Below are 19,792 nucleotides of genomic sequence, written 5' to 3'. Positions count from 1 at the left end.
ACCTAACATTTTGACAATTCAAGTTGAAAATAAAACTGTATATGAATTGTTTCAAATAAACTAATTGACTTTATTAATTAAAAATAACTTGATTTACAGGTAAAAAAAAATTTAAGTTCATAAGTAAAAAATAAATTCAATGATAAAATTAAGAAAAAATAAATGAAATTAATATAAAAAACTTATTAATTAAACTCTTATCTAAATTTAAAAAAAAACTATGTCAAAATTGTTTCAATTTGATTAGTTTATCAGTAAAAAAAAAAAATCGGATTATTGTTGGAAAACAAATTGGGGGGAGAGAGAGAGAGAGAGATAAGTACAAAATTAAATGAAAAAAAAAGAGGGAAATGAAAAAGTAAAAACAAGATAACCTTCACCAACTTTCTCAAGTTTTTTAGTACAGGGGGTAAGACACCCCAAGCTTCTCCATTTCTAATGGCAACTGAGTCCTCTGTGATTGCCTGGTAACTACTCTATCTCTCTCACCGACTCTTAACTGCATTAAAATTATGATGGAAGTGTTTTTGGTTTAATTTTGTTTGTGAAATAACAAACAGGGGATCAGGTGAGGATGGACAACTAGGGATAGGAAATAACGAAGAAAAAGAATGGGTTTGCATTGTCAAAGCTCTTGAACCTTACAAAGTTCGCTCTGTTGTTGCTGGAAGCCGCAACTCTCTGGCCATTTGTGATGACGGCAAGGTTTCTCTTTTCTTACCCTTCTCTTTCTTAACTGTGAAAGGAAATGCTAGTATATATGGTTAAAAAAGAGTAATTGATTTAAGTTTTTTGATTGAAAGTTCAGATTTTTTTTTACTTCTTGTTATAGTAAAGTTTTTAATTTTGACTCCTTTAAGTTTCTGACGGTTAAAGTAGTTAAAAATTTTAGCGAAATAAAACTTAAATTTATTTGGATTAAAGTAATTAAATGAGTTATTGATAATTGATTTGGATTCGAGCCAAGATTAAAAAAAATAAAGATGATCAACTTGAATGAATTGTTGAGTATTTGTTTGTTTATTAGTGTGTCTAGATAAATGGGGATAAAAAAAAATGTTTTGATTGATGTTGCTAGTTGTTTACTTGGGGTTGGAACCAAAGAGGGACATTAGGGCATCCACCGGAGACCAAGACTGAGAACATTCCTAGCCAGGTCAAGGATCTTGCTAATGTCAACATTGTTCAGGTAATAGTTTTTCTTTGTTTAATTATTATTAGTTTTTTAAAACCATTGTAACTATGTTTTCCTTTGGTTATGCGAGGACTGGTCTGTATGTGTGTTTGTGAATGTTAATCATTTTTCTTCTAATGTTTGGTTTTTGGGTTTCTTGATTTTTAGGCAGCAATTGGTGGATGGCATTGTTTGGCTGTTGATGATCAAGGACGTGCTTATGCTTGGGGTATGCAATGGTCCCTTTTTAATTTCCTTTCTCTTATTAATCATCCCATCATCAGCTTATGAGAATGAATCATTGAGATGTCAGGATCATTTTTCTTCTCCTATCCGAGTAATGTTGCTTGGTTTGGTTCATTGCTGTATGTAAGAAAAGAGTTGCAGGAAATGCAATGATCATTTTTGGATGAATCATGACTCATGTTCATTACTTTTTATGCTATTCTTTCTTGTGATTGTAGTTAGGTTGCTCATTGTTTGCATACCTGTGGAAGGACTAGTGGGGATGTCACTTGTGATGAATGATGAATCTAAATATGATGTATCTTGGACAAATGTAGGTGGAAATGAATATGGCCAGTGTGGTGAAGAACCCGAGAGGAAAGATGACACTGGGAGGCCTTTGAGAAGGGATATAGTCATTCCCCAATGTTGTGCATCAAAACTTGTAGTTCGCCAGGTGATTTTTTGGATTCTATTCTCTCTCCCATGAATACATAGAAGAGGATGGTTAACATATTTTTCAAGGTATTTCTCAGTGAGTTAATAATAAGTCAACTCAAGAAGGTTGACAGATAACATTAGGGTGACATGAATACTTAAGAATGGTCTAATAATGCATGAGTTGTAATCCTGGCCCTTTAAAATATATTACAGCATGTTACTTTTTTCTTCTTAATGTGGAAATAGATTAATTATAGTTTTGGAATCCATATTTTTCTGCTGGTGGCGTCTTACTTATTGAGATGTAAGCCATAAGTATCAGCTGTATGCATCACACCACTTTGAGACTAGCATGCGAACTACTGCATTTGAATATTGCACTTGTATGTTAAATTTGAATATCGGTTTTCTGTCTGCTCTAACTGCTGATATGTTAGGTAGCTGCTGGGGGTACTCACTCTGTGGTTCTCACACGTGAAGGGCATGTATGGAGCTGGGGTCAACCATGGCCTCCTGGAGACATGTACAGTTTCCTTGACTTAACTGTCAATTATGTTTTTAGATATCCCTGTTTCTTGTCCATGCTACATGCTTTGGAAGTGTACTTGTATTTATAGCTTGTCATGTCCTCGTATTGTAGCTGTTTTAATGTATATTCATTGCTCACATTGTTTACTTATTTGCAGAAAGCAGATATCTGTCCCTGTGCGTGTACAAGGCCTTGAAAGAGTGAGGCTCATTGCAGTTGGTGCATTTCATAATTTAGCTCTTCAAGAAGATGGAACTTTATGGGCTTGGGGTAATAATGAATATGGACAGCTTGGAACCGGTGATACCCAGCCAAGATCTCAACCTATTACTGTCCAAGGACTTTCTGGTCTCACTTTGGTTTGTATCACATTCTTAAGTCCCTTGACATTTGATGATTTTTTCCCTTCCATTTCACTAGGCATGGTTACTTGCATAATACAGTTTCTCAAATAAAATTGATCTGAACACGTGGCTTCTAAAGTGTTATGATTTTATTGATGATTGGGTTCACAATTGTTGTTGCTGCTGCTGCTTTTTTTTTTCTTTTGTGAAAATCCTTTTTCCCAGATTACCTGAATAAATCCTTGGAAAATATGCCTGTTTTCTATAATTGGTTGTTTGGAACATTTCTCTGAAAAGATCAGCATCATCCAGGGTGAGAGTGGCCTTATGTATAGTGCCTTGGCATGATCAAGGTATCACTTTTCAATTTAGTTCTGCAGATATTAAAGCTTATAAAAGCGGTAAAGATCTGTGTTCAAACCTTGGTGATGCAGAGAATCTGCATTTTAAAGATGTCCAGCAACTTGTTAACTTCTAATGGAGGCTTACACTCTAGATTTTGATTGTTAATGTTGGTGATATAGAATGAGTTTTCTTTATTGTTAAAACTTTAGACATTTTGTGCTTAATTTCATTTTCATATCTACAATAGCCTGAGTGTATGTCTAGGTTGATATTGCTGCTGGTGGATGGCATTCTACTGCATTGACTGATGATGGGGAGGTAAATATGCTCTTTGAATATAAAAGTTTCATAAGTTGACTACATGCTTGTCATTTTTATGACTTGTTCTAGTGCACGACTGCAAATAGCAAGAAGTTTGTTCTATTTTATTTTTTACATCTTGAGCTTATTGTTTTATTCATTTGTTTGTATCATTTTTGTTATTCAACTGTACTAGAATTTTAAGTGGCAGAACTTTCCTAGCTTAGGATCTGAAAATCCACACTTATTTTTCTTGAAATGGTTGTATTTTAAGTTAAAGTTTTGCTTTTAGCTATTGGCCTTGAGGCTTTATTCCCCCTTCTCCTCTCAGATTTTTTCACGATGCTTGAATTGGATTTTTCTTATTCGAAATCACAGACATACCTCTCCATTAATAATATGCTCTGAGAATAAATCTAGCTTCCTTGTAATTTTGTTTTTAAGGAGAATCAGGTCTTACTTGCCGTGTCGCTTATGCTACGTCACCTAATCTGGTTTTCTTTGTCTTTAATATATGAGATGAAAATAACTTCTTGCATAATACCCGTGCCTTCTTTTGCAGGTGTATGGCTGGGGAAGAGGTGAACATGGAAGGTTGGGTTTTGGAGATAATGACAAGAGCAGTAAAATGGTTCCCCAAAGGGTTAATCTTTTAGTAGGGGAGGACATTGTTCAGGTATTATCAACATTGTGCCATATGCTTTTGGGTACTCTTGGAAGTTCTTAATTGCACTTTTGTATATATTACAAATTATTTGGCTTCCTTTTGCTTGTCTTGGTGTATTAGAGGATTGTAAAATAGCAAGTTCCAAAGGATAAGGCATATATGTACGAAAATGCTCATTTATATCGGTTGATAAAGATCATCGCTTGTGCCCATAGTATATTAAAAGATGTTCGTTCTTTTTGAGGATTGTGAGCGTTTGGTAAATTTTGCTTAAACTTGAAACTAAACCTGGACTTGAAATGGTGGGGAACCATTTCTACAAAGTAAATGACTGGATTACATGCTCACTCATTTGTGGGGCCCATTTTCACTGGAGTTTTGGATGCGTATTTCCAGCCATCTTAGTATATTGTTAATAGTAATACTGTAATTAAGAGCACTTAATCAAGTATGGCAACAGGTTTTCAATCAACCCTTGCAAGGAGATGTAGGAGCTCTGAGAAATGTTTGATGATGACTTGCAAGTCTTGCGTTTTTTTAATATAATTTGTAGTGATGCCCAATATTTGCAGCCCATATTTGTGTTTGTCATGGCAATTCTCATTATTGGAATTGATTCTAACAGAGATAAATTTGAATTGTTACTATTTTTTTAGCATGCTATGGTTAACCAGTCTAATATCCTCACTTGGTTCAAGATTGAACTGATTTATCGGTGATCCAGGTATCTTGTGGCGGGACTCATTCAGTTGCATTGACACGTGATGGACGGATGTATACAGTAAGTATAATCAGCTCTTTCTATTCCAATGGCATGATATATGGTTGGAGTGCAGTTTTTATTCTTCCTTGTATTCACCTTTCACTGGCAGAATCATAGAGGCTGATTCCTATATTCCTCATCCATGTATTTTTATTATGTCACTGCCTCTTAATATAATTGACTCCATGAACGCTTAAAAAAACTTACATAGGTATAGATACTGGCATTTCAACCACTTTCTTAGCTAATGACTTTTGTTTTAATATTGACCAGTAATGTATACTGACCGGTTTTTCTGGCAGTTTGGTCGAGGTGACCATGGACGACTTGGATATGGGAGGAAGGTGACTACAGGCCAACCAATGGAAGTGCCAACAGACATCCCACCTCCTAAAAATCTCAGTGAAAGTGGAGATGAGGGACGCTGGATTGCTAAACTTGTTGCTAGTGGTGGTCGCCATACCTTGGCCATTGTGGAATGGCACACTGGTGATTCTAAATAGATATGACATGATTGTGTCTACAATTCTGAACTAGACAATGCAAGACCAACGCAGAGCACATTAACGTAGGATAATTGTCTGTATTACTTCCTGGTGATCGGGACTTTGCCACATTACTTACAGGAAGAGCTGTTCGATTTTCATGTCTGGGCCATGGATTTCAAGCATTCTGGTGACTAGTAAGTGATAACTATTAATTGAATACTGTCCTTCTAGTGATGAAATCTTCAACCTAGCTTTCGGCGCTATCAACCTGACTTCATGCCTTCTTACATCTCTCTAGCAGTTCTATGTACACGCACACAACAATTCAACATCGACATAACAAGGAAGAGAATTGCATGGTATAATCTAAAAGGAAAGTAGGTATGTATCGGTAAAACATCAAGTTTTATCGACTAAGGATGCACATCATGATTTTCTGTGCAATTCTAGCTAATAATCAATCAGTATGAAGCTGAAAAACCAAGGGTTTTATCTCTTTTCTACAAGCTAAAAAGAGCGACCCCTCGCTGGGATTTGTAGGTTCTTTCGATATTGCATGTGCACGGTGCATTAAAAAAGACTCGTATATATGTCCCCTTGGTGCGGCGGCGGCATCATGATCGTCCTCTCAGGCATGACGTAGAATGTCTCTTTGCTTGAAGTTGTATGTCTGGCCGCTCCCTTGGCAGCTGCAGGGCGGGATTCAACTATTTGTGTGGGAGGAGTTTCTGGTTTCTTTGGGTTGTTTTCCCCTGAAAAATATTAGAGAAGGTGACACAAATAAAGCGGATTTTTTTTATATATATATATAAAATACGAGGAGCAAGTATTAATAGAAATAGAAAAGGAATTATTGTCCGGAAACAACATGCAAGCAAAAAACAGAAAATGTCCACGAAGCTGCGAATTATAAATTAAATTTAGAAATTAAAACACAGCAGAAAAACAGAGAATTGTTGCTCGGTAACGGAGCGTAATTGAGGTAAATATACGATGTTGACGGTGGGAGGCAGCCATGCATGCAAGTGCAGAACAATATAGGAAATTTGGAACCTGAAGCATTATAGGAAATGTATTATTAATATTTACAAACCAACATAGGAAATATTGATGCTCTCTCTGCGGTATTCAGTTCAAATTCTTCTGCCTACTAATATTGATGATCACGGACCGCAAGGCACGCCCTATTTATTGAAAGCCTTGTTTGGGGAGAAGGGATATAGGGTGGTGCAAATGATACATTTCTTACAAAAAAAAAAAAATGGGGATACCAGATGAAAATATTACAGGACAAATGAACACGTTGCAATCTTTTGCTGATAAAACTTGATCGTGTAAATTAGTTTCTGGTTCATTATGATGAGAATATCTGGGAAATAAGGACTTGGATGTAGGAGAAGGTAGCCTTACTCAGATACTTACTTCCTCACTAGCATTCCAAGTTCTTATACGAAGATATAAATTGCTCCTAATTAATGTTTATAAGGTTTTAAATCTCCAAAGCATAAGCTACAACTTACTTTCCTTGTGATTTATATCATTGCTCAAATATTACATCGCAGAGATATCAGAAGCCAAAATGAAAGAGGTCAAACTTTACAGGCAAATATAATTAAACAAGTGTTACAATTTGGAGATTCCTTGTACACGAGATTTCTTTATGAGCATTAACTATATAAAATCAACCAGCAGTACTTTCTGCTTTCGACAAATTAACCTAACCATTCTATTCTTTAATGTTTTGGTAGTCGTTTATGATCAAGCAAATGATGTCTTAATTAAGTCTGTCTTCCCAGTGAACATTTATGATCAAGCAAAGTGCCCCAGAATAAAGCTATCTGATTATTTTTCTCTCTATTTTCTCTACCATCTTCTACCTGCCAGATTCTGCATCCTGGCGAAAATGAGCCTCCTCGCATAACAGGTATGATCATGAACTCAATTAACTATCTCTCTTTAACTCAAAATTTTACTGTCACCATGCTTAGTTTTCATATCTTCTTGTTACTTATGACCAGGGGTTAACCAAGTCCCTCGCCATGACAATTCTTTCAGAAGTTGGTGATAGCAAATTCTGTGTTGCTGCTGTAAGTATACCATTCACCTGTCACTTTTAGTAAATGATAACTCCTCTTAGGTACATCCGAGATTTTTTATACATCTGATGATGTTTCAATATTTTGATTAGCTGATGCTTGATTGTCTCCAAGTATATGAATAAATCAAAAGGTCCACTTGGCAGAAAAAAATTCTTGTATTATTTGAGCAACCATACTATATCAGATTCTTGATTGTATTTCCTTCTGACACTATAATTGAATGTCTTGGACATGGCTCAGCACAAGCATGTAGTAGTAAGAAACGTAGGTTCTGCAAGTTTGATACACATAAACAGAGACATGCCAGAGCTTTCATGCTCAGGTGCTAGACATATGTGGCTCATTGCCCACGGGGATGTCGCCGACAGAATCACTGCCATAATTATGGTAAACAGGTCCGTATCTGATCCTGAAAAACCCAGCGTGGAGAACCACCACATACAGGAACTGACTTAGGAGTGATATTATAATCAGTGCTTCCAAAGTTTTCTGCATGCACATTACCAGTTATTATGGTAGTGATAAGGTAGCAATATAGGAGAGCTTTTCTAGCTCTTCTTTTAGCCAAAGTCTCAGAAAATACTTCCTTAGGAGAGTAGATGGCTAACATAAACTATCCACTTTAGAGTTCTTACCAATCTTTCTCCTCTGTGCCCTCCTAATAAAATTTGCTTGCATTCAAATCTACAACAAGAAACTCAATCAGATCAGATAGAGAGTATAATCATATTTAATTTGATCAATGTTACTTGAATTAACAACAAAAGAATAAGTGAAATACAGATTCTTAAATGTATTCTATATACAGTTTCTTTCTGTAAAAGTAACTTATACAGGATTCATCATCAAAAAGTTATCCAACTCCATCCCAAGCCTCCAACGAAGTATTTGTAGAGTTAAAAGAAATCCCCTTGCCACTAACATCCTAAACACTGCCAAAGTCTCGATGATTTGCAAAAGAAATCAGAGAAATTTTATTTTTGAAAGCAAATACAATTGTACTTCAGAAGTGCAATGTTCAGGCTCAATTTTAGCCAGAGAGAACATACCCAAAAGCAAGGGCAGTAATAGCCCAAGAAATGATTGCCATGGCACTTGCACTTGCTAAACTATCATTTCTCCATGCACGAAGATGGACAAACCCAACAAGCATTGAACTAACACCACTTACCCCACTTATCAGTGCATACATCAACATGAAGATTGTTGCTGGATTGCCACCCAAATCTGAAAATAGCATAAAAGTGTCAGACCCAAGCTAGCACTAATTGGTATCTCAAGAACAAAAGAACTGCAGATTAAAGATCTAGAGCACTTACGTGGGTGATTCTGTTCACCATTGATGTATTTGTCAACTGACCAACCTGCTAGCCCAAGCATAATGAGAAAAAATACCAGGTTCACTGCTAAAAGTGGACCTATTAAATCTTTACTATCCCTTCCAACAGCCATCATCAAGACCACTCAAAATCCGAGCTTTTATTCAAATCCAAAAAACGCGCTCTTCAGAGTAATCTCAGAAAGAGAAGGGCTTGAGGGGTTTTGTTAATGTTGGTGAAAAAACGGTTAGGGTTTACGTGGCCCTTAACGTGGGAACCTGACCTCGCTGGTGTGTGTTTGCGGAAGGATGCAGGGTCTTAAACGTGGAGGGACATATGGGGATTGTTTGGATACATGTAAACAAACACAAAGAGCTTGTTGAGGTTCCAAAGATTAGTTCCAGCTTTATCTTCTGCCTTCTGGAAGTAGTTACTTTTTAAAGAGATTCGCATTGATTTATTTACTGGTGATGTAATAGGACTAGAAGGGGATAGAATGTACTAGGGCACTCGTCATTGACTGACCCTCAAAAGAACATCAAAGAAAAATCCACTACAAAAGGAAATCAAGAGAAAAAGACGTGACACGTTTGAGACATACACAAGGCCACAGTAGACAGCAGCTCATGTCACAGGGGACCAAGATTGAAGCCAACTCTTCTGTCCTAACAGTAACATGCTCTTTTTTAAAATAAATTATATTTTTTTCACTGTCCTTTTCTTTTACACATTCACAGAATAAACAAGAAGGCAAGTTTTTTTTTTTTTTTCCTTTTGAGTGGTCTCAGTGACAAAGGATGCATGGGGGACCTCAGGGATTTAATTAAGCATGGGTATTGCTATATGACCTGACAGTATTTTGAGTTACGAACTGCAGTAATGCGATGCATACAGTGAAGCTTTGACCGAAAATTCAAATCCTGGTAAGCCAAATGTAGTGAATTTTGTAGGGTTAGCTTGTTTAGTGAGCTAGGCAGGAACAATCGCATAGATGGTTAATTTCTACAAACTTCAGTTAATGGCCACCTGACCACGAACTACTGATTGGAGAAGTGACATGGAATTTGGTACAACACAGTCCCATTTGATATATGGTTTCAGAATTTTGAAATTCCACTATATTGAAGCAGGTTACATTATCTTCAAAATAGAGCAGAAAAACTCCTACACACAGCCAGAAAAAAAGGATGTTTATTACAGAGCTTTATTCTATATATACGCACAAATCTGTCTATTCCTTTTCCAACTAAACCACTCAGAGACTTTCTATATTAGTCTTGAAAAGTAAAAGCGAGATTTTGAATCCTATGTTTTCACAACTATACGTAGTCTTCAAGGACTACTGTTTCTAGGGGAGGTTCAACAAAGAAAAGCAAAGAGCTTAAGAAGAGAATGAAGATGGTGAATATAATGAGTGATTTACAAGGATCTGCATGTCTTTTAACAAGCGCAATGCCTTCATCTTGACCACTTCTTGAAGACGCATCATCCAATTGTAGAGTTGCACATGTGAAAAAACCATAAACTATGCCTGTCAAAACTGCTCCCAAATGTGTCCTACAGAATGTAACGGGTAAAAAGGCTTAACTATCCATGTAGCAGAGTACAGCAAAACCATTTTATGCTTACTGTTCTTCCCATAATGTTTCTATTCAATCCTTCTCAAGTTCCAATAATCTTGTATCTATATGATTATGTGGTCAAGAGAATTATCTTTTATGAATTATTAGCAGTTATCTTACCAGTCATCGATTGGACCAAAATGGCTCAAGATGAAGCTAGCAGCAGTGGTGATTACTGCCTTCTGGAACATACGATCAAAATCATCCTTCGATATTACATCTTTATTTTGATTCTGATAAATGAGCCAAGCTCCAATAATGGCAAATACCGGTCCCTGCATTAATATCAAAGTTTAAATAGCCAACATATTACTGGCATATTTATGAAACATCTGGGCCTGGAAAATAAATTACTTACTGACTAGTATGTAAAGAAATAAGGAAATAAGGGAAACAAAAAAGAGGAGGTGAAATGATGCTTACTGTGCCACCAACAGTTGGCTCTGGTGTGTGGAGAAAGCTTGTCAAGTTTCCTGAAATTCCTCCAAGCACGTATATCAAGAAAAATGTGAAGGAACCATAACCTCGACAAACTTCAGGCCCAAAGGTAAGCAGTGACCAAGATCCAAGAACCACATGAAAAGCTCCAGAGTGCTGCATATACCATTAAGTATTAGAGACTACATTTTGCAATGTCAAAGTAACAATGCATCAGTCTTGCAAAAACCCGAACTGATAAACTGTTTCCATCATGCTAAGTATTATGAGTTTACTTCATTAATTACAACATTTACGACAGCTATTTATCTCAGGTACGGATAATAACGTTTTAAAATGACAATTGCAGACTTGAAATGGATCCAAGTTGCTATGGATAAAATTGCCTCTTGTAATGAACAAGGTGATTGTTGCTACTTTCAAGTTCCAACATTTTCCTTGTTAATCAAGAGAGATGGAAAACAGTAATAGAATGGGAACACGAACCCATTTGTCAATCTTGTACCAGAAACATTGGTGTCACAAGCCTCCACCACTCTCCAATTAGGATCAAATCATTTATCTTTGCGCCATATAACAGAGGGAGTGAAAAGAGCGCAAATTCAGAATTCCTCACCGGACTAGCAATTTCGAACAGAAAAACAGCAATATTTATGGAAGCCAGTGTACCTCTGCATTCAAATATGGATAGGCAGCAAAATTATCTAGAATGCCATGAAATAGCAACTATGAAACTATTCTAGAAGAAAAGAAGACAACATGACATCCTGCAATGGAACTAGGACTTCATCAAGACAGGATAGGACTTACATTAAGTAGAAATAAGAGGTTTCATAATTTTGCTCTAAAGCTTCAGACCTCCTCGAACCACTTTCAACATACTGATTTCTCAGTTTCCTGAAACTTCTCAGTCTCTCTTCATTATCTCTTCTAGATTCTTTACTGACTGATATTGGTTTTAGTATTGGATTTTCCTCCGTAGCTTCATCATTGAAAGTTGATGATACATTATTCTCTAAGTTTGCATCTGGAGGCACGCAGAAAAATTTAATCAATTTTTTTCAGCAGGAAAGCATAATCCAGGAAAAGGTGATAAAATCACCCAGAGCTAAAAGAACTAAATAGTGCTGATAAGTTTTAATATGAATGATATGAAATGTTATCCACTACATGAATCTGCAAGTATAGCCTGAATAAAGACAGCATAAAAAATAGTGTATATCACACTAGCTAATTCTGTTTCTCAGAAAAGTAAATCGACAACAAGGAAGTTGGCTTCTGCTGTTGCTCCTCGATGGTGCAGAATGTGGTTAATTAAGGTGTGTTGGAAAAATGGACACAGTGAAGGGTAGAGCTTGAAAATTACTGAGCTCCCTGAAAACTAAAGTAAAAGAGCAGGAACAACCAAAAAAAAACAATTTGAGCTTGGAATGATTAAAAAATCTTTCAACTAATTCTGGGGTGGAAAATAAGGGACTGGAAAGTTTACATGTTTCAGTAGGCTGCTTACTGGTAAATTTTTTGCCTTCAATGCATTGACAAATCGATATTTGTCGTGAACCTGAACTGCTAAATCTGTTTTTCTTTTCTTTTCTAATCTAAATTCTTAAAATCTTCTCCCAATAAGCAAGTTGTCGTGACTGGACTGGACTACAGGTGAGATCCTCTTCTAGCGTTTTTCTGTAATTATCATAGAATACTGTAAAGGCTGCAGCTGCACAGCCATTACTCTCATGTAAAGGGAAATTCATGGTTTGCGAGTAGCCAGATTTTGTAGTTTGTGATACTGATGTTATAATCCTAACATTACTTGCATTTATGTGCATACAAGTGTCCTAGTCCAGGAGTCACTCTAGCAATCAAAATCTACTAATATAAATATTGGGGACATGATAACTTACCTTTATCAAGCTTGTCAAGATAAGTATTTAGATATTCCAGCTCCTCCTTCACATTGATTTGCACTCTTGTATCCAAACAATCTGTCCTCTCGTTACAAGAATCTGAAGATGGCTCACTTCCATTATCTTGGAGTTTTCCAAAGTATGAATCTAATAATCTCAGTTGCTTCTCATTTGTACCAGACTTTGATGCATAGCACGCCACAGAGAGATTTTCTCTACTTGTTCTGTGGATTTTATGCAGGTGGGGTACGTCCATCACGCTCTGAAATTTCAAGAGACCCTGGTTAAGAATCGTTCCTTTTGAAGCATTCGTCCCACCTCTAGTCTTAACTTTCTCCAGAACATCAGCAGTTGTATATATTACCGGCCAATTCCTCTGCACATCACTTGAAATTGAGAGGTAACTGCCCCCCTGTGCAAAAGCAGAACAGGCACAAAGAAGACCTCTCTCGTGTTGCCTTGCTGAATTTCGAGTTGAGAGAGTATGATCTTTACAGGGGATTTTGTAGCATATTGGAACTACAGCCATGTAAACCTGCAAAATCAACCGAACAAAATAATATCAGCTACTAAAACTCTGGAAGAGAGAAGAAAAAAAAGCTTTGTCTGTCGAATTACGATTGTCCTTAGAAATCTGTTCTAAACAGCTACAATCAATATCATTTTCAGTTTTAAAAAAAATACATAAATACAGCAGAAATGCTACTCTTCAAATCAGCTAGTCAATCCAAAGGAACAAGAATCCCATCCGACAGACCTTTTGCTCGGTAAAGATTTTATTTCACTACTTTGAGAGAAGAAATTTCAAACAACATAATCACTCAGATAATAAATATTTTGAGGGAGTTTTTGTTATGGAAAACATTGCTATTCCAAAGTGAAAATTGACAAAAACTACTTTCTTAAAAACTTCTTCGAGTTAATTAAGAAGCTATCTCATATGCTTATAAATGATGTTTTTAAGCCACAACTAGCGTTCAACACACTCTATAGTGCTTTGTTTGCACAGTAACCACTGAGATGATAAAGTCAGATGTCTAATGCGATAAATTCAAGTTTGATGTCAAAAAATGTGTTCTTGGAAGTCCCTCTGTGCTACAATCTACTCCGGCACCTGCTCAGTTTAAGGAAGCCAACTTCATTTGGAAGAACCGAAATACACCAATTCATGACTACTGCAGGTTTGGATATGCCAAGCCTGAACTAAAATTGAAGAAGTGTGTGAACTGGCATGATGGTGTTCACCAAAAACACAAAATCTCTTGTTTTGAACAAGAACTTCACAGTGCAGCATTAATCTATTTAAAGAAGAGAAAGGAGAAGGAATTTTCCTCCTTTTTCTTGCTTATTTCTCTGTTCATTGGAGTGAATAGCAATCGTGTATTAAAAAACTTCATAGTTCAGAGATAAAGAAAATGATCACAGAAGCGAGATAGCCAAACCGGAAAAAAGGAGGATAAAGGAATGGAGAAGTACCATAAAAGGATGGCAGTTAATGCACTGCCAAGAAGGACAACCTTTGCCGAGAAGCCCCAGAAACTTGGAACTGATAACAAGTGCTGCAGAGAGCAGTTACGGATGCACTTTCCAGGTACTTGCATTAATGTTCTTATTGCAAGAATCTTGGAAGTGAAATAGCTGTTAAGGATCAGCCACAATCTAGTTATCCCTTTCTTATCTTTGTTGGCCCAGTTAAATGCTGCCACGTGTGGCTTATGGAAATTCCCACCTTATTTGTGGTATTTCGATTTGCCCCACCATGGATTTTCATGAACCCACAAAATATGGTTCACGGAGATCACGTCTACAATAAAACTTACACTCATGCTGGTTTTTTTATTCCATCATAAATAATATTTTTAATCAATTTTTACATAATAAAAATTAAATCTCATTCTCACGTCTTCTTGAAACATTTAAAGGAATTCAATATTTTTTTTAATATCGTTTTCAAAATTTGAATTTAGTTAAATAAAAAATATATATATTTTCTCTGATCACTAAGTCAATCTTTTGAAGTTGACATTATAATTATTGAGCGTGATAAATTATCTAAATTTTGTAATTTATTTGGGTTTTTTTTACGTGCTAAGAACAACAAATTTTTACATGTTTTTTTCACTTTTATATAATATGATCCGTTTCCTTATGTATTATAAATAATTTTTCACATGTTTTTTTCACTTTTATGCCCTTTTATATTTATATTTTCTCTCATATTTTATTTTGTTGTTTTGGGATAAGAGAGTCCCTCAAACCATCAAATGCAAAACTTTTTAAGAACTTGAAAACAGCACAATATACCCACAAAACATAGAAATAGTAAAAGAGATAGAAATAAAAGGAAATTAAAAATAAAAAAAAAACTAAGTTGTAAAATCTATATATATATATATATATATAAACTATGTGCATAAAGTCTTATATAGAAATATGTCTATGAAAATGAAATGAGATTGTAGGACATTGGTTTTTCAGGTTTTTCAAGTTTTTCATTAGAGTTCTATATTTTGTTTTAATGGTTATTTTAATTTTGTAAGGATATGCTTCAAGTTCTTACATTTTGGGGTTTTTTTTTTTCTTTGGGTTTTTTCAGGCTCATTTTGAAAATTAATATTTGTCCTTTTATATTTTGAATACTAATTATTTTTATTGGCTTAAAAGAGTTCCTTTTTTATTTATTAACGTGAGTGTCTAGGCGAGTTTACAGGCACCTTGACTAACCTCGCATGTCTTAAAGTTAATGACCATGTAAATCTTCAATGACCATTATATTAGTAATCACAAGACTCAAATTTAAAATCACAGGGAAAATAAACCTTTTAATCCCAAGTTATTACTACTAGATGTTTTAAAAAAAAATTTCTTTCTTCAAGAAGTAGTAAAATCCTGAAAGGGAACACGATAGAAAGTATAAACGTATAATACATAGAAGCAAAAAATAAAATTACATATGAAAAAAGCACCTAATTTATTATAAAATTAGAATATGGATACATTATCTCTGTAAAAATATGTTTTTAGGTAGAAGCTTATTGATTAATGTTCATTTAAACAATTCCTTGTTTATGACGACGGATTTGTGGAACGATAACATCAAGACACCCTTCCCACTACAGTTTTACAAAAAAATTAACCATAATAATACGAGAAAGAAATTTGTAAGCTAAAGAAGAAATATTTTACTGGAAAAGCTAGAAAAAACCATTAAACTATCATATATATAATCCATTTTTCCTTCTGCAGATTGCTACAACAAACACAACTTAGATTTAAAAATTGAAAAAAAACGATTATATTCTGCAGTTATTTTGACAAAAGAAAACAAAAAGAAAGACAAGAGGAAATACATGCCAATGATGTTTTTTTATTTTTTAAAAATTATTTTTGACATCAGCACATCAAAATGATCCAAAAAATATAAACCGAACTCAATTTTAATAATAAAAAAAAATTTCAAATTTACGCCAAACACAGGTGCAAATGCAAAGACAAACGGTGAAGGCTTTGGCAGCATCGCTAGCAAGATATGACATCGATCTTGCAGCTGCTGAATTTTACTTGTCCATTGACAGTATACATGCAGACAAAGGCTACATTTTAAATCTTCTGTAGAACTGGCAAATCAATAATTCTTGTTCCCCTAAAATGGCAAGTGAGTTTTTTTTAAACCATTTTAATTTTTTTAAAATAATTATTTAAGCATGTTCGGGGACGGGATGAGAACATGCACCCATTTTCGCAGTTTTACTGCAAGAATCTGGAATAAAATTAACCAAAACTAACACTCCTCGTAAAAACACTTTATATATAATTACTGAAATATTGTAATGATGTTTTTTTATCTTCTCACGTGAAATTATATAATTTATTATCAGGGGTATCAAGGGCTTTTCATAATGCTTATTAATTATTAATAAATTGATCTTGTACAAAATAAGTCCTTACCAAATTTAGGCGGCTCACGTGGCACTTTTCTACGGCCAATTACTAGCTTTTATTGTGTTATTGGAAGCGATGTAATGTCCTATTCCTTTTGAGACAACATGTGATAGCATTAGGATGATGGTGGAATACAGTTGTTGTTTTTTTTTCTCCACTCACTTTTCTCTTTTCTCTCTTTAAAAATTGCACGACCATGCAAAAGTTTAGAGTTATCCGAGAAGTCGAATTTGGTCATTATTTCTTTCATTTTTAATATTTGTTTTTTACTTTCTTTTTTTTTTTTAAATTTCGATTTATTTTCAATGTCACCTTTCAATCTCAATTTTTGACATGCTATTTTTCTTTAATTTAGTTCTTATTCTTTTAATTGTTTTTTTTTTTAATCTTTTTATTAAATTAAATACCTACCCATGTTATTTTTAAGGCAAGGGTGACTCATGATGCAAAGAAGATACAAGCTAAGCTATAATGAATAGGCCTTTATCACATAACATAATGTCAAATAGCTGCAAGGATTCCTGAGACTCACAGCTATTAAAAAAAGGTTTGTAATGAATTATAGAATTACTTGTAGACCTCTAACTAAACTCCTAAAAAAAATGTGTTTAATTGGGATTAGGAAGGCGTTACTACATTTGAATTACTTAAGGAGGCAATGGTTAACCCTTTAGTCCTAGCCTTACCTAATTTGAGTAAACCATTTACTACAGAGACTAATGCATTAAGGTCTAAATTGGTGTTGTGTTGATGTAAAAGGGACATCATATATCTCACATCAGCAGCAAAGCTTTAGGACTCATACAACGAGTTTTGTCTAACTATGAGAGGGAGATGTTGGTTATTTTACAAGCAATAACCAAATGAAAACACTACCTGTGGGGAAGACCTTTTAAAATTAGAATTGGTCATGTCAGTTTTAAATACCCGCTGGATTAGAAGATAACCTCTTCATCCTGACATTTATGGTTGACTAAAATGCTAGGGTTTGATTATGAGATTGGATTCAGAAAAAAAAGAAGGAAAACATAGAAATCGATGCCCTCTCTAGAGTATCTAGCAGTGAACTCAATGCACTAACTTTATCTACAGTTTCCACTAGCTTACTTTAAAACATAAAAGACTCATAAGAAAGGGACAATGCACTAGCTGTAACTGTGGATTACAATCAGATTCTCTTGTTGGAATCATATTTCAAATATCCATTTAACTAAATCCACCATGTTGTGCAATCCTCCGGCAGGTTATTTCAATAATCCGCAAGCCACAAAAGATACCATAGATAAAAAGGGTTGGGTACATACTGGAGATCTTGGATATTTTGATGATGATGGACAACTTTTTGTTGTTGATCGGATTAAAGAGCTCATCAAGTACAAAGGTTTTCAGGTAATATCTAGCAAAGAAGAATCATAAATATTTGTAAAATTGTTTTTTGCCTGCAGAAATACATTGCAACACAGCTCCTGCACTTTGGCTATTCAATAGCTACTGAATTCTGTTTTCCTTTTGTCACCATTGATTTTCACTAGGTGGCACCCGCTGAGCTAGAAGAGCTGCTGGTTTCTCATCCTGAAAATTTTGGATGTTGTTGTCACCCCGTAAGTTGAACCCATGAATTTGTACCACTGACATAAGTGAGCTCCTAAAAAACTACTTCCATGTTAATGTATATCTTGTTAAAGAACTATCTCAACCTAATAGTTTAAGTTGTTAGGTAAGGTCCCAGTATATAATTTATATTATTCTCTAACACACCTTCTCAAGTGAAAGCTTTTTGGACTAGAAACTTGCACAGACCCACATTACCTTGTGCTTAATTTTTATCAAATAAATGGGGATGGTGAGATTCGAACTCATAACCGCTTGGTCATCAAAGCTCTGATACTATGTTAAAGAACCATCTCAACCCAATAACTTAAGTTATTAGGTGAGGTCCCAGGATATAATTTATATTATTATCTAACATATCTAATATTCATACAGTTGATTATTTGTATTGCTCGCTGTAGATATCCTGACGCTGAAGCTGGCGAGGTACCAGTTGCATATGTTGTGCGCTCACCTGACAGCGCACTGACAGAAGAAGATGTTCAGAAATTTATTTCTGATCAGGCAAGTGGCATTTAACGGAAAATGTTATGCTCTCTTGAGAATCATAGTTCACTTAGTAGAATACAGTTATGTTTGACTCATTTTCTTCTTCTACGACCTTTTGGTAACCATGAATTCTGAAGGTGTTGCATTGGATTAACATTAGATGACTGCAGAAAGCTTGGGTGAACTTGTTCTGTACAACAATCGAAGATTGGGTAGCACATATAGCAATGTAGACTTATCACTATCATAACTGTTGAATTCTATTTTCTAAAATAAATTCATCCCATCTACCCCAGCAGCTCTGTTCCTCATTGTTAGAAAAAACGACGGCTTCTTTCTTTAATTTGCATGTGATTTTGAATAAGTTTTTGCTGTAATTTGCTATGAAGTTCCTTTTATGAAGTTGAAATGCTTAAGAACATACACTCTGTACATTTTTTTTCCTGTGATAAGCTCACCATTGTCGACATTTCCTTCAGTTCACCATCAATTCTCTTCTCTGTTTTGCAGGTTGCACCCTTCAAAAGATTGCGGAAGGTGACTTTCATCAATGGTGTACCTAAATCAGCTTCAGGAAAAGTCCTCAGAAGAGAGCTCGTTCAGAAAGTGAAATCCAAGATGTGAGGTTCTGCAGTATGTTTTCGTTTACTTGTTGCAAATAAGGACTCCTAGCTTGCAGGAGAATCGACCTTGATTCCTAACTTGGCTTAGAGCTGCAAATGTCTCTGCACTCCATTTCTGTCTTCTTATTGTTTACAGCAAAAAGTATGTGTATCAACTGTTCTTCAAATGTTGTTTACGGCTTACTTCAGTCTTTAGGTTTCAGCAGTTGTCCTAAGAAAGATTAGTCAATGAGCAGCGGCAATAAAATTATGTATTCAACAAATTCTTGGCTGGAAGGGAATGGAAATTTACATGATGCTTCTTGTTGGTAAATGTTTTTATTTAATATTATAAATATATTTCATGTAATAGGATCAAAAAAGCTAATTAGTAAAGCTAATTATAAATATTATAGCTTTAAAAAATATTATTTCAATCTATTTTTAAACAAAAAAACACTTTAAATACTAACCCTCGCCACAATAAAAA

General features: G+C 35.0%; 4 protein-coding genes across 10 annotated transcripts; 2 read left to right on the top strand and 2 right to left on the bottom strand.

Moving 5' to 3' along the window:
- The first annotated feature begins 311 nt into the window (after window positions 1-311).
- On the top strand, window positions 312-6,075 carry LOC118029674 (ultraviolet-B receptor UVR8). Of its 7 annotated transcripts, none has more exons than XM_073405731.1 (13): window positions 312-467; window positions 561-705; window positions 1,079-1,189; window positions 1,343-1,403; window positions 1,639-1,856; window positions 2,278-2,363; window positions 2,527-2,728; window positions 3,323-3,376; window positions 3,921-4,034; window positions 4,750-4,806; window positions 5,091-5,470; window positions 5,578-5,657; window positions 5,817-6,075. In XM_073405731.1, the coding sequence occupies exons 1-11, from the start codon at window positions 439-441 to the stop codon at window positions 5,289-5,291; spliced, it is 1,278 nt and encodes a 425-aa protein (XP_073261832.1). In that variant the 5' UTR covers window positions 312-438; the 3' UTR covers window positions 5,292-5,470; window positions 5,578-5,657; window positions 5,817-6,075. The 7 variants fall into 7 exon arrangements, with proteins under 7 accessions (XP_073261832.1, XP_073261830.1, XP_073261834.1 ...); XM_073405729.1 differs by having other exon boundaries at window positions 5,575-5,657; XM_073405733.1 differs by having other exon boundaries at window positions 1,738-1,856; window positions 5,575-6,075.
- Window positions 6,076-7,066: 991 nt separating this feature from the next.
- Window positions 7,067-9,716, bottom strand: LOC118029677 (membrane protein PM19L-like). Its single transcript, XM_035033577.2, has 4 exons — window positions 8,695-9,716; window positions 8,425-8,602; window positions 8,011-8,059; window positions 7,067-7,864 (listed from the first exon to the last, which is right to left on the bottom strand). The coding sequence occupies exons 1-4, from the start codon at window positions 8,828-8,830 to the stop codon at window positions 7,694-7,696; spliced, it is 534 nt and encodes a 177-aa protein (XP_034889468.1). The 5' UTR covers window positions 8,831-9,716; the 3' UTR covers window positions 7,067-7,693.
- A 155-nt stretch (window positions 9,717-9,871) lies between these two features.
- On the bottom strand, window positions 9,872-14,291 carry LOC118029675 (RHOMBOID-like protein 9, chloroplastic). The gene is made up of 7 exons (XM_035033575.2): window positions 14,135-14,291; window positions 12,656-13,193; window positions 11,565-11,781; window positions 11,260-11,425; window positions 10,740-10,910; window positions 10,437-10,591; window positions 9,872-10,251 (listed from the first exon to the last, which is right to left on the bottom strand). Exons 1-7 carry the CDS (start codon window positions 14,135-14,137, stop codon window positions 10,014-10,016), a joined length of 1,488 nt encoding a protein of 495 aa, XP_034889466.1. The 5' UTR covers window positions 14,138-14,291; the 3' UTR covers window positions 9,872-10,013.
- On the top strand, window positions 14,144-19,324 carry LOC140954797 (probable CoA ligase CCL7). The gene is made up of 5 exons (XM_073405560.1): window positions 14,144-14,249; window positions 17,844-17,989; window positions 18,133-18,201; window positions 18,587-18,715; window positions 19,211-19,324. The coding sequence occupies exons 1-5, from the start codon at window positions 14,144-14,146 to the stop codon at window positions 19,322-19,324; spliced, it is 564 nt and encodes a 187-aa protein (XP_073261661.1).
- The last annotated feature ends 468 nt before the right edge of the window (window positions 19,325-19,792 follow it).

The sequence above is a fragment of the Populus alba genome, chromosome 17 (genome assembly GCF_005239225.2).
Source record: "Populus alba chromosome 17, ASM523922v2, whole genome shotgun sequence".
NCBI classification, from domain to species: Eukaryota; Viridiplantae; Streptophyta; class Magnoliopsida; order Malpighiales; family Salicaceae; genus Populus; species Populus alba.
The sequence above is the reverse complement of the archived record's forward strand: the minus strand, read 5'-3'. Positions and strand labels throughout refer to the sequence as shown.